General features: G+C 45.6%; 1 protein-coding gene across 1 annotated transcript in view; it reads left to right on the forward strand.

Annotated features, from left to right (window-relative positions):
• Positions 1-14,409, forward strand: part of ryr2a (ryanodine receptor 2a (cardiac)) — a 104,039-nt gene extending 89,630 nt beyond the window's left edge. Inside the window, exons 105-115 of the mRNA XM_069663995.1 lie at positions 1,755-1,885; positions 2,895-2,937; positions 3,563-3,696; positions 3,855-3,915; positions 4,119-4,265; positions 4,617-4,751; positions 6,838-6,994; positions 7,679-7,743; positions 7,966-8,066; positions 11,230-11,281; positions 12,917-14,409. Of these exons, the coding sequence (XP_069520096.1) occupies positions 1,755-1,885; positions 2,895-2,937; positions 3,563-3,696; positions 3,855-3,915; positions 4,119-4,265; positions 4,617-4,751; positions 6,838-6,994; positions 7,679-7,743; positions 7,966-8,066; positions 11,230-11,281; positions 12,917-13,012 (1,122 nt within the window). The 3' untranslated portion in view covers positions 13,013-14,409. The remainder of the gene's footprint in view (positions 1-1,754; positions 1,886-2,894; positions 2,938-3,562; positions 3,697-3,854; positions 3,916-4,118; positions 4,266-4,616; positions 4,752-6,837; positions 6,995-7,678; positions 7,744-7,965; positions 8,067-11,229; positions 11,282-12,916) is intronic.
• Positions 14,410-14,791: the final 382 nt, after the last annotated feature.

A 14,791-nucleotide genomic window follows, 5' to 3' on the forward strand; every position in this document is an offset into this window, starting at 1 on the left:
AAAGAGCTATAAGTACAGTCCACACATCTATTTATTTATACAGTATATGTGTGTGTAATTACTTATATATTGTGTATATTTTTGAACTAAACACTTGTGTCCTAATCATAAGGATAAGCACTCAGTGAAGAAACCCCTCCCCTTGTGCCCTTATCTCAATACTTATAATTAACCTACCACCACAACCCAAGCAGCATTGCCACCTTCAACTAGGCCCAGGCTCCGTTCATGCGAGCTCCAGGTATTGACAACGATCCTACCACATGGCTTCTGCTGGCCCCCCACATTTGAATTAAACAAACAAAATAGAGAGAGAAGTTTTTGTAGAGAGAGGTGTGTTAGAAAGAAGACGGGAGGGCAGAGCCAGGGTGAGGTTCCCTGTCCGGGGCTAGCACTCACCCCCGCCGGATCGGGCTGTACACTCTGCCTCCCCCTACTCCCTCACTTTCATGAGGGAAGGGAGGAGAGAAGAGAGAGCAAGGAAGATGGAGGATTAAGACTAGGGTATTGGGTGACCCTACCCCTAAGCCGATAATGCCTACCTACAACATTTAACTGCCCCCACCACTCAAACATGTAGTTAGATGGGCAGCGAGAGGCAGCACATCAACAGAGTTATCAAGTTGGTACCCCCCCTTTACCGCTGTTTCATCAAGTTAGGCCCACGACACCTCGGGGGGGGGGGCTCAACAGTTAGCTCTGGTGTCCCAGAACGACCCCCCTCCATGCTAGCTCTCACCGCCCACCAAAACACTCGTACTATCAAATCCTGATAATCCTGCCAACATTACATATGAAAAAGGAACGTAGACTCCTGCCTGCTTACACCCCTACCTCCTCTGCGTTTCTCCCCCTCACAGACAAATTGAAAGGCTGCACTCTTTTCCTGATTGCATCCTGAATTTGCCTTCTACCTTCAATCCCTGCCACTAAACTTTTCAAAACCTGGTTATGTCCCCATGTGTACCGACCTTGCGACGGACTAATCTTACAACCTGACAGAATATGCCTCAAGGTGTCTGAACACAATGGGCACGAGGGGTCCCCATCTACCCAACATTTTAGATTCCAGGGTGATAACAGCACATCGTAAGTTGCCCCTATCAGTTATTGGATACGTCTATCCTCCACAGTCCACAGGTCCCTCCAGCTGAGCTTCCTCTTCTCTACACTCTCCCAGTTAATCCACTGTCCCTGCTTAGCCTGAGCCACAGCCTTTGTACACTTTACGACTTCTTCTTATCGACCTACCTGCTCCACTACCAGCTTCCTTCTTTCTCTGGGACTTGCTTTGTTCCACGATGGTTTACTCAAGCTAAGCTCCAAGCCTCCTCTGCCTTGCTAGACGTTCCCTACAATCCCTGTATGCCTCAGAGCTGCCTGCTTCCTGTACTGCTGTCCTGGCTTCCACTTCCTCCCTCTTGTTTGATTTGGGACCAAATTTCTGACTACCATGTCTTTGCTCCCTGATACACACTCAACAACTCTGTCCCAGCCTTTGCTCACTTGAACTCCTCTGTAGCTGGAGTATGCCTTCCCCAGACAACCCCACACTACTAAGACAATGAGGAACTCCAAGCCATTTCCTAATATACACATTTACCAACCCTCTAGCCTTTCCACCTTTGATATCCGTATTTCATGAACTGACTGTGGCCACATCAGCCTAAGGAATAGTCCAAACACCATTACTTTAGCTTGCCTGGGAGCCCTGACTAAATATAGGTGGATACTGTGTGTAATGTGTGCTGCAGGTTCCTCTGGTGATCTTTAAGCGAGAGAAGGAGGTGGCAAGGAAGCTGGAGTTTGACGGTCTCTACATCACAGAACAACCATCAGAGGACGACATCAAAGGACAGTGGGACAGACTGGTCATCAACACACAGTCAGTGCATCCTGTTGTATATGATACAGTACACACACCGTGTTATATAAACTGTGTATGAATGTGTAGTTTGTGTTATACATGATACCTGTATTATTAAGACATCTGTCACTGACTGGGAGAAGAGAGAAGAACCAGAGAAGGAATGGGAAGTGCAGCGTAACAACACCTGCTGTGTTAACACAGGTGGTCTAATTAGAGTAGATTCTTGGTGAAGGAACCTCATGTGTTTGGTTTCTTGTTCTCAGTCTTGTTGCTCTAACAGTAACAGGCTAACAGTAACAGTGTAACAGTAACAGTCTAACAGTAACTGTGTAACAGTAACAGTGTCACAGTAACAGGTTAACAGTAACAGTGTCACAGTAACAGGCTAACAGTAACAGGCCAATAGTAACAGGCTAACAGTAACAGTGTAACAGTGACAGGCTAACAATAACAGGCTAATAGTAACAGGCTAACAGTAACAGTGTAACAGTAACAGGCTAACAAGAACAGGCTAACAGGAACAGGCTAATAGGAACAGGTTAACAGTAGCAGTGTAACAGTAACAGGCTAACAGTAACAGTCTAACAGTAACAGGCTAACTGTAACAGTAACAGGCTGACAGTAACAGTGTAACAGTAATAGGCTAACAGTAACAGTGTAACAGTAACAAGCTAACAGTAACAGTGTAACAGTAACAGGCTAACAGTAACAGCGTAACAGTAACAGGCTAACAGTAACAGTGTAACAGTAACTAACAGAACGATCACTTCATCCTTCAACGCAGAATCAGATAAATGTTCATGTGTTCACATCATTTAGCCTGTGAGGATGTTGGATGAGATCTGTGATCGTCAGGTAAACCACACATTCTGAGCAGTAATACTGTTGTTAAAGTAACATTTATTTCTTTAGTTCTTTAAAGTCTGACGTCTCCTCTTTAATAATGTTATTTAATGTTATTTTAATAAATGATGTCAGTCATGATTTATGAGTGTTGTGATTTCTGTTGTCTTGTGATTCTCAGATCTTTCCCAAACAACTACTGGGACAAGTTTGTGAAGAGGAAGGTAGGTGTCACTGTTTCACACAGAAAACAGTCTGACAGTTCCAGTTTCCTCTGCAGAAACACAGAGGACAAAGTAAATGACTGATATAGGAGCCACGTTTAGTATTAAAATAATCTGTGAATTCCTCTCAAACCAAAAACCCATCAGACTCTCACACTTCTTATTTAGGAGCTTCTTCTAATTTGGTCGGTTCAGATCAGCATGTTCAGTGAAAACAGCTGCAGATCTAATAATATCCTTCATACTGAACATCACATCAATCATCAACTCGTTTTAAGTCCAAGTGATAAACAGATAATCCTGTGTTTCAGCTGTGTGGCTGAGACATGATGGTGTGTAATGGATTCATAATGCTAATGTGATTTAAACTCAGGTTGGTTTGGACTGAAGGAGCCTAAAGATGAGGTACAGCAGTTTTATCAAACCATGTAGAGAGACTTTGTTCCCTCTTTAGAAACATACAACAAAAGGAAAACCATGTATCTCCATGGCACTGATGTAATATTTGCAGAGGAGCCACAGAGCATGCAGGAAGGACTCATGTCACAGCCTGAATAATTTATATTCATTTAAAGTGTGATGTAAAGAAGCCTCTGTCAGACTGTGTTCCTGCGCTTGTCCTCAGGTGATGGATAAATACGGAGAGTTTTACGGACACGACCGGATCAGCGAGCTGCTCGGGATGGACAAAGCTGCTCTGGACTTCAGCGACGCTCACAAGAAGAGGAAACCCCGGAGAGACAGCTCGCTGGCTGCTGTGTGAGTGTCTCATGATCAGGTTACTGTGAAGCACCAACAATATTCATCATCCACTCCTGCTGATAGCAGGATTCTCACTCAGTCATTCAATAATAAAAGTACTTAAATTCATCAGATCATTTGTGATGCTCCTGTGTGATCTGTGTCTCTGTCATCAGGCTGAACTCCATTGATGTGAAGTATCAGATCTGGAAGCTCGGGGTCGTTTTCACTGACAATGTGAGTGTGAAGAGAAGAAACATCCGCCAGCAGCTTCAGGGTCACTGACACAGAGCTTTACTGTGTTCCTGATGTGATTCCATCAGAACAAAGATACTAATAACACATGTATCAGAGTGTGCTTTAGTTTCCTGTCACAAAAGCTCTTAAATGTATGCTGTGAGTGGATGATAACAAACACTAATATTACTACCCCCCTGCAGTCGTTCCTGTACCTGGCCTGGTACATGACCATGTCCATCCTGGGTCACTACAACAACTTCTTCTTCGCTGCTCACCTGCTCGACATCGCCATGGGCTTCAAGACGCTGCGGACCATCCTGTCATCTGTGACACACAACGGGAAACAGGTGAGTTCATACTGTACTGCAGGTACCGACTACTACAGTCTGTCACACACAAACAGTTGAACAGCCCTGACAATAACTCATCCTGCTCTCTGTCACTCACAGTGGGAAACAAGTGAATTCATACTGTTCTTCAGATACAGACACATCAAACACAGTCAGGTCAGGCCCTCAGGGAGATAGGTCATCTGATCACAACTCTACTGCAGGAATACAACACACACCTTTTCTGGTGTCCTACAGTGTACAGCCTGCTGTAGATGATGTTTTCTGTGTACTCTGACTGTTGTTCCTCTGCAGCTGGTTCTGACTGTAGCTGATGGTGTTGATGTTTTCTGTGTCTCTCCTCCTCAGCTGGTGCTGACGGTGGGCCTGTTAGCAGTGGTGGTGTATCTCTACACGGTGGTGGCCTTTAACTTCTTCAGGAAGTTCTACAATAAGGGAGAGGACGGCGAACTGCCGGACATGAAGTGTGACGACATGCTGACGGTGAGTAAATGTTAAGAACATTTGTATGAAAGGTGGATGCACTGAAACAGTCTGCAGCTGAAACGTGCAGAGACTTCAGAACATCCTCAGCCCGTCTGTGTTGTTAAGTGTTGGTCTGATGCTCAGTGAGCTCAGTGCTCTCTCAGAGCTCTGTCAGTAAATCCTGTGTAATTGAAAATAAAAGCATCCTGTGCAGCCGTCAGTAAAGAGGAACCAGCTCCATGTATGGACACAGAGTCATGGGTCAGAGCTTTGACTCTGGCAGTCTGTTCCCCCTCAGGCTCTGAGATTACTCTCTCTCTTCCTGTCTGCTCCACATCTGTTAGCTTTAATTTTAGCATCAGTTAGCGTGACACGAACAGAAATGATCAGAGATACCAGCCTGAGGTGTTTATCATGATACAGGTTCATCATCAGGCTGCAGGCAAACTGCAGCATGTAGCATAGGCTAACAGTGTGGTGACAGCAGGTTAGCCTCAGTATGTAGCATAGGCTAACAGTGTGATGACAGCAGGTTAGCCTCAGTATGTAGCATAGGCTAACAGTGTGATTGGATCCTGGTTGATCCTGCTGTGTGATACTGGAGTTATGTTAGTAGTTATGACTGACAGGTTAATGAGTTAGTAACCATGGTTACCAGACAATCAACAGATTCCCCATATACTGTACATATATATATTTATATGTAAATATATATGTACATACAGTATATACATATATATTTACATATATATGTATATGTATAATGTGTATATATATATATATATATATATATATACACATTACATATATGTGTATATACACAGATATATATGTATGTGTATATACTGTATATACATATATATATGTGTGTGTGTGTGTATATACTGTATATACATATATATATGTGTGTGTGTATATACTGTATATATATATATCGATATATATATCGATATATATATATGAGATATATGATGGAGTAAACAGGTGTAGACTCACTGAGTCACAGCTGTGAGGATCTGTTTAAACCTAAGAGACATTATACTAAATGTACTAATACCAAGCTGCTCAGAGAAACTCTATATAAGGCCTCTGTGGTGTGTGTGTGTGTATGTGTGTGTGTGTGTTTGTGTGTGTGTGTGTTTGAGAGGGGGCTTCTGTCACCCGGAAACTTCAGGACACTCTCTAATCCCCCGTACTCAGCCACCCAGAGCATTCCATACAGAGCTCTGCTTCCTATTAAGGCCAATCTGCCGGCCTGGACCGGTTTGGAAGTTGGATTCAAGGGACGGTCTGGTCTGGTCTGGCCTGGTCTGGTCTGGCGTGATCTGGCCTAGCCTGGTCTGGTCTGTCTGGTCTGGCCTGGTCTGGCCTGGCCTGGGTCTGGTCTGGTCTGGCCTGGCCTGGCCTGGTCTGGCCTGGTCTGGTCTGGCCTGGTCTGGCCTGGTCTGGCCTGGTCTGGTCTGGCCTGGTCTGGTTGTGATGAAGTGACGTACAGATGAAGGTTTCTGCTCCTTAATGTGAATAAATGTTCGAGTCAGAGTTAGATCAGGACGAGATGATCTTTCCCCCTCCTCTCTCCTCCTACTCAGATCTCTGTTCTCTTCATAAACACAGTGTGTCTCTCTTTAAGTCTCAGACATGTACAGGTAAGGTGTGTGTGGTGTCCTCCTGCTGTCCGTTCTGTGTGTGTGGTGTTTGTACTCAGCCCTGGACCTGTAAACAAGAAACAAATAAACAAACATCATGATTCCAGCCAGTCAGCAGCAGGGAGAGTCTCTGACCTCTGGCCTCCTCCCAGGGTGGCAGGAGCTGCCGAGTCCACACTGTTGTTGTCAACTGTTTAATTGTTTAATTGTTTAGCCGTTTCCATGGTAACTTGCCTCCATGAATTCTGGGGGCGGAGCCACTGAAGGGTCTGTCTGTTGTTAGGTTTAAACCTCTTCCTGAATGACAGACCACCTTCAGTCCTGACACGCACCTGTGCTTCAGGTACATCCAGGTGTGACTCAGGATTGTTGATCAGTGTCTGCAGTGTTTGTCCTCCTGACTGTAGGCTCATATCAAAATAACACAAGTAATCACCCCTCTCTCTCTACCCCCCCAGTGCTACATGTTCCACATGTATGTGGGGGTGAGGGCAGGGGGGGGCATCGGGGACCAGATCGAGGACCCAGCAGGTGATGAGTATGAGATCTATCGCATCATCTTTGACATCACCTTCTTCTTCTTCGTCATCGTCATCCTGCTGGCCATCATCCAGGGTGAGACACACACACACACACATACACACACTACACACACACACACACACACACACACACACACGCACACACACACACACACACACACACATGCATGCACACACGCACACGCACGCACGCACACACACACACACACACACACACACACACACACACACACTGCTGATACTTCAGATCTGTTCAGAGTCATTAGAAGATGTTCCTTCATAAATCTGTCTGGTTTTTCTGCAGAAAAACCTCACAGTCATTAACAGTCTGATTCGCAATCAGTAAATAACTGACACACACAGGAGGTCAGAGGTCACAGTTCCACCTGTCCCCTGTCTGTCAGTCACAGTGAATACATCTGTTTGTTAGTTGATAGTTTGATGTTTCTGCTCATTAATCTGAAATGTAATTCCTGCTGTGAGTTCACCTGTCAGTCACATCCAATCAGAGCTCCACTTTAAACCATTTCACAGAATAATGTTCATTATGGTCTGAAGAGTCTGCTGTTCCTCCACTCACAAACACGTTGTACTGTCTGTCATCATGTGGGCCACACTGCAGACATTCATGATGAGGCTGTTTCGTCTCTTTAACAGCCTGAAGTGAACCTGAGTCACTGCGATCATGTTGTAGACACCAACATGCAGACTGAGAGGAGCCTGCTGAACGTCTAACCCAGCTGTGTTTAATCTGCAGGGCTGATCATCGATGCTTTTGGAGAGCTGAGAGACCAACAGGAACAAGTGAAGGAGGACATGGAGGTGACACACACACACAAACAGTTTAATGCTAAGCTAACAGTTTGTCTCTTTGTCGGTCTTCAGCAAATTGAGAGCAATTTGGGGTTCAGTGTCCAAGGACACTTTGACATGTGACTGTAGCAGCCAGGGATCGAACCCCCAACCTTCCAATTGAAAGACGACCCACTCTACCACTGAGCCACAGCTCAGACAGTATAATGTCTTTACCTGTTTGTGTTTCAGACTAAATGTTTCATCTGTGGGATCGGTAACGATTACTTTGACACGGTTCCACACGGCTTTGAGACGCACACGCTGCAGGAGCACAACTTAGCCAACTACCTGTGAGTACACACCTGTAATGTTGACTGTGTACAGTGTGTGTGTGTGTGTGTGTTTGTATGTGTGTAAAAGATGTCACACGTAGGCCTTCTCCTGAAAAGGAGCCGCACCGTTTAACATCCCAGTTCAAAGTCCTGTGGCAACCAAGAAGTGGTGACTGGGGCAGGACCGTAAAGTCTGGAAGCTCCTATCCACAACCTGGCACACTGGTGCTGGGTGTTTAATCCGCTGTCAATAGGTGCCCTAAACATAGCCTGCCATAACAAAGTCCTGTCTGGACTACTGCATCCAGAGGGATCCCCATTATGCGGTCAGAAACAACGTTAATAAATAAATTCAAGACATCTTAATACATCCTCGCTCAAAACACTAAACTTAACTGACTGACAATTTTTTTAGCACCAAAGACCATCATGATGCAAATGACTGCTGGACTGACCTCATTTGCTCCATCGTTTGTCTTATGTGGAAGAGATGGGTGCAGAAAAGACATTTAACGGTTGAGTGACAGCACTCTTTGACGATAGCTAAAGGCTGCTGTCAGAGCAGAATTGCCCAGGCAATACCCAGAAGACATTGACACATACTGGGGCTTGCTTAAGTCTACCATCATGGACACCTGCTGAAGCACCCTGGGCCTGAAAAACGCAAACATCGGGACTGGTATGATGAGAATGACAGTGAAATCCAACAGCTCATTGACATCAAGCGACAAATCATCGCCTGGCAAAACAACATCAACCGCAAGGCTCAAAGAGCCGCCCATGCTAAAGCAAAGGCAAGCCGTCCGATCCTAAGTTAGGAAACTGAAGAACCAGTGGTGGCCAGAGTGCTCTGGAGATGCAGCAGCTTGCAAACTGGAGATACCCGAGTTTTCTTTGATGCCATAAGAGCAGTCTATGGCCTCAGCTATAGTTGCTTAACCACCCTTTGCTTAATTGAAGCCCAAGTCACCAGGTATGACAACATGGCAGGTTGATGATGTTAGACGCCGTGAGGTTGGCTGTTACCAAATTTTTTTGCCCGCTCCTTCGGAGCCCTGGACTGTCATCCGGGGTAACAAGAAGAAAGGTAGGAACACCTCCCATTCTCTTCCAACTGGATCTATTACTTGATCTGGGACCATCCAGCTCGGAAACAAATTTGAGGTGCTCGGTAGGTTGGAGCAACAGCTGTCCACTGACAACCCAGAGCCTTCTGTTGGTCCAGCTCTGCCACTGTCAAGGCCGTCTTCTGGTCCGATTGGAGCCTCAGCCTGTCGGTCCGCTGCTGCAGGTCACTATGAATCTCTCCGGCATTCCATCTCCAGGACAACCAGCTCCAAGCCCTCATGTGAGCGCCCAAATCAGCCCACAGCCCTGGTTATAGGGGACTCTGTAATCAGGAATGTCAGATCTGGCTCTGTTATAACATGTTGCTTCCCGGGTGCCACTGTCCCTGACATTACGGACAGAGCCTGTGAAGTCCTTGCAAATAAACCAGAAATCACCAAGGTCATAATCCACCTAGGTGGACATCCATTAACAGCAGTCGGAATCACTGAAAGCTGACTTTGTGCACTTGTTCACTGAAAAGATCTGTGAGCAACATCAACATGTGGTTGTGGGCGTTTCAGCCGGCTAATAGCGCTACACACTCATCTGCTTGGGCTGCCCACGGTGTCTCCTTCATTGACAATTTTGACAATTCTGGAACCACAGGGAGCTATTGAGATCTGATGGTATTCACCTGAACTGGTTAGGGGCAAAACTACTGTCAGGAACATTTTTTACTCTGTTTCCCATTCACGTGCTCCGCCATCGGCTAACCAAAACATTTCTGTGACGTCTACCCTCTCCGACCAGTCCCAGTACTATTGACGTCCCTCGGGTCTGAGCACCAGTGTCATTGGTTGCCCATGCTCATCTTTTGCTGTTCATGTGGAGCCAGGATCCTGTCACTCCCCTACAAATTCTTTAACTCATGAAACTGCTATAACTATAAGGTTAAAAAGCAGTTCTGGAGTTTCAGTCCTGTATAACTCCACCAATACCGGCAGGTCCAGTAGCAATACGGTCATCTCCACCTCACATTTCTGTTCAGCGCTCCCCCTATCGACCACACCCGGTTCCTACAGTTATCTGCAGCGAGATGCCTTATTGCCCTGGAAGGCCACTAGGGGGAGATAATACTGACATTCCCAATCACTGTCCCAGGACGTCAACCTATCCTGAGTTGATCCCAGCTAGAATCAGCAGCAGGAAAACTGTGAAATATAGGCAGTCAGTGATCCATCATGGTGTTAAAACTGCTACTGTCTGACTCCACCGCTCCCTCTTGGTGCCGCCATACAGAAACACAACGTTTCATACCATTCCTATGATGATGATACTCAGCTTTATGTCTCACTTTCACCTGACAACCTCAGTCCTGTGAGTGAGCTGATCAGATGCATTGATGACATCAGCCACTGGACATCTCAAAACTTTCTCCAACTCAACAAAGACAAAACAGATTTTGATTGTAGGCCCACAATGACTAAGGCAAGAGCTCATGTCCATGTCCTCATGTCCTCTTCAGCACAGTGAGCATGTCAGAAACCTGGGTGTAATAATTGATTCAAACCACATAACGCTGTAACAAAGACTGCCTTCTACCATTTCAAAAACATGTCCTAACTAAGGTGCTTCATGTCTCAATCTGACTGTGAACAACAAGTCCATGCATTCATCTCCACCAGACTCGATTACTGTGAAGCCCTCTATGCTGGACTCCTTCAGCTCATTCAGGACGCTGCCTCAGCACCAGTGTCCGGTCACACCTGAAGCTGTTTGTTGGCTCTTACTGACCTTGTTCCCTCCTGTCGTTGCTTGTGTTGTATTCACTCTCGGATACAAGCTGCTACATCAATGTGTAACATTGTAAGCAAAGCCTGAGAAAGAAGAGATCCTCCACTAAAAAGGCCCAAACTAAACCCAAAACCACCACCGCCCCCCCCCCAACACACACACACACACACACACACACACACAGACACACACACAAACACACACACACCGCTTGAAGGCCCCCAAGGACCAAGAAGGAGGACAGTCATACTCGACCCTGCGTGACCACTGATGATGGTGATGTGTGTGTGAGTGTGATGATGAATAACTAATAACTGTGTATGTGTGTGTGTTTCAGATTCTTTGTGATGTATCTTATCAACAAAGATGAAACAGAGCACACAGGACAGGTAAAGCCTAATACCATTAAAGTCTAATACCATTATAATAAATGAATACTGTTTATGCACAACACACTGTGATACTGAGCTGTGGTTGATAGCTGTCCTACACTGATCCTCACCGTATGAGTCTCAGTATGTTTTTTTCACTGTTGTTTCCTGTTAACTTTCATCTTGGGCCATTTTTGGAGCCCAAAAAACTGTAGACCGATATCTAACCTTCCCTTTATCATAAAGATCCTCCTCAAAGCAGTCGCTAATCAGTTATGTGACTTTCTTCTAACAACAGTTGATTTGAGGATTTAGAGTCCACCAGCACTGAGACAGCACTTTCTGCAATTTTCACATGATCTAATTACTGCTTCAGACAGAGGACTTCTCTCTGTACTCGTCCTGTCAGATCTTAGTGCTGCTTTCGACACAATAGACCATCACATCCTGTTACAGAGACTAGAACAGTTCATGTTCATTACAGGATCTGCATTAAGTTGGTTTAAATCTGATTGATCAGATCGATCTCAGTTTGTTAATGTTCATGATGTGTCCTCTATGCACACCACAGTTAGTCATGGAGTTCCACAAGGTTCTGTCCTCGGACCGATTCTTTTCACTTTATAAATGCTTGCCTAGGCTAAGGTTAGCCAGCCAGGCGTAAGCTGTCAACAAGCTACCGTTAGCTTGTCTGCTATCGCAGACTATTTGCCAGTTAGGCAATGTAGCAAGACACCGTCGAGTAGATAATATCAGCTAACTCATGCAGACTCCCGGGGCTGATCTGGTAATTGAGTAATTTGCTGTTTGGTTACGAAGCACAATGCCAGATCCATGCAGTATAGTTATGTTAGAGCTAGCTGGCTAACCTTAGCATGCTCGCTAACGTTATGATTATCAGAATACTATCCGATTGTGTATGTCAGAGTTGTCAGTCTAGCTTGACAAATAACTTCTCCACCTAACATGATACTAACTGAGCTATGATGACAAACAGTGTTGGTTTTGGACAACATGATGCCGGTCAATGAACACGACTCGTCAGTGAAAAGTAAACAGAGCCGGTGAGTTCTGACACTGAGCATGCTCAGTTTCATGTGTCTTCAGCAAAAACCCCGGATGCTCGTTCATGTATGCGAGTGTCTGCGCGATTGGTACAAGAAGGATTTTCTGAAAGTTACATATAGCACCTTTAATTCAGACAAACTGAAGTTATTGTGCTCGTCCCCAAACACCTCAGAGACTCTCTCTCTGATGATGTAGCTGCCCTAGATGGCATCAGCCTGACATGTCCTTCATCTCCCATAAAACAAATATCAAGGACAGCCTTCTTTCACCTTCACAACAAAAATCAGACACATCCTGTCTCAACACGATGCAGAAAAACTATCCATGCATTTGTTACTTCCAGGCTGGATTATTGTAATTCGTTTCTATCAGGCTGCCCTAATAAGTCTCTAAAGACTCTTCAGTTTATCCTAATTTTTATCCTCACACCTCACTGCCCTCAGCGGTAGCGGTGCTACAAGTAGGTAGTTTGAAGCATACTGAGGCCTGCAGTGGTTCACTGTTTGAAGCAGTTATGACCTCAGTAGTACAGACTGTCAATAAACATGTCACATGGAGTCTAAGCCCCTTCTCCCTGTCTTACAGGAGTCGTACGTTTGGAAGATGTACCAGGAGCGCTGCTGGGAGTTCTTCCCTGCTGGTGACTGTTTCCGGAAACAATACGAGGATCAGCTCAACTGATCTGTTCTCAGAGCGTCAGACTGTCTCTTTCATACTGTAACAGCCCATCCCCCACTACTGCTCTGTGAGGATCCAGGTTCAACCCTCCTGAGCCTTCACAGTCAACTCGCCAGCACCCTCTGGAATGCTTCTCAGACTCTGTACATAGATCAGATTATACACTGTACGTTATAATCTGGAGGCACATCGAGGCTCAGATGAAGACGTCTGCGCGTCATCATTCTCTACGTTCACAGTAACAAGCAAAAAACAACTGAGAAATAAAGGTGAGGGATAGGAAGGAGTCAGAGACGGAAAGAAAGAGTCCGTCCTTTTAGGAGCCTGATGGATTCATGACGAGCAGACATTATTATGACGATGTTTACGACTTTTCATGTGTTCGCTGCACGCTGCATGTCGCTGCAGGAGGTGGACACAACAGACACACCTGAACAACCTGCTGATCCAACAGGTGCGCAATAAACCTGAGCTGTGAGAGGCTGCATGTTCAGCTGCGTTCAGAGTATAACTCTGGGCCCCCTGATCTCCACACACAGACACTGTGTGATTAGTTAGACTTACAGATGTTCATGTTGTGTCCACAGCCTGTTCACCATCACTGTGTGTGAAGGGCTCCTCAACTCAGAGTTCACATCGCTCGCTACACGATCAACTGTCACTTTAGTTTCAGAGGAGCTGAGTCAGCTGGAGACTCAGCAAAGTGCGGACGACAACAAGTCAACAAGTCAGCATTAAGCAAGTCAGCATTCAACAAGTCAGCATTCAACAAGTCAGCATTCAACAAGTCATTACCCTCCATCAGCTTGTCGCTTGTCTGCATTAATTTTTTTATTTGGAAAGACGACAGAAATTTCCTCAAAACTAGAATCCATAATTGACATCTTTGCTAACTCTGATGTTCTTAATTTGATATTCTGCCCGTCTGTCTGTCTGCCCGTCTGTCCGTCCGTCTGTCTGTCTGCCCGTCTGTCTGTCTGTCTGTCTGTCTGCCCGTCTGTCTGTCTGTCTGCCCAGGACTCTGAGCCGCATATGGTTCAGACTGCTGGTCGGACATTAAACCTCACTGAGCACATGTGATCTTCTCTGACCACAGAATAGAAACGCCTCTGTCCAAACAAACATTATTATAATTAACCTTCTAATTCAGCGCGTTTGTTCTGTCCTGCAGTAAACATCTCGGCCTCTAGGTGTCACTAGTGAACACCTTGTTTTTATTTAATTACAGCTCGCTCGGTTGTTTTTCAGTGATGTGTTTTATGAGAAGCAATACCAAAGCAGCAAAAAAGTGACTCATGTTTCAGACTCAGACAGAGTTAGCGTTAGCTTGTTAGCTGAGATAATAATGATCAGCCATGTTTCCTGCAGACGGACGGCACAGGGGGGGTAAACACAGAGCATCAGAGAGGGAGGGGGGCAGGAGGATACAGTGCCTTAAGAAGACAGGAGGAGGGGGCGGGGCTATGCAAGCAGAGGGAGGAGAGAGGCGTGTCACTCAGCTTCACATAAACATGCCTGGGGCTGAACCACAGGGACATCATGTGATCGTGGGGGGAGGAGCTAACTGTACAGGTGTGTATAGAGAGAGAGAGAGAGAGTTTAAACATCGACACTTTAATATTCTGTCACACTCACACAGCTGATGTGTAATGTTCTTACAAGTACACAGTGTCAGAGTGTGTTACAGACACTGTTACACACACTCTCTGTTACACACACACTCTGTTACACACACTCTCTTTTACACACACACTCTGTTACACACACGGTTACAGACACATT

This window comes from Semicossyphus pulcher, unplaced genomic scaffold (genome assembly GCF_022749685.1).
Source record: "Semicossyphus pulcher isolate SPU_LCO1_2020_fin unplaced genomic scaffold, fSemPul1.0.p SCAF_16, whole genome shotgun sequence".
Lineage (NCBI taxonomy): Eukaryota > Metazoa > Chordata > Actinopteri > Labriformes > Labridae > Semicossyphus > Semicossyphus pulcher.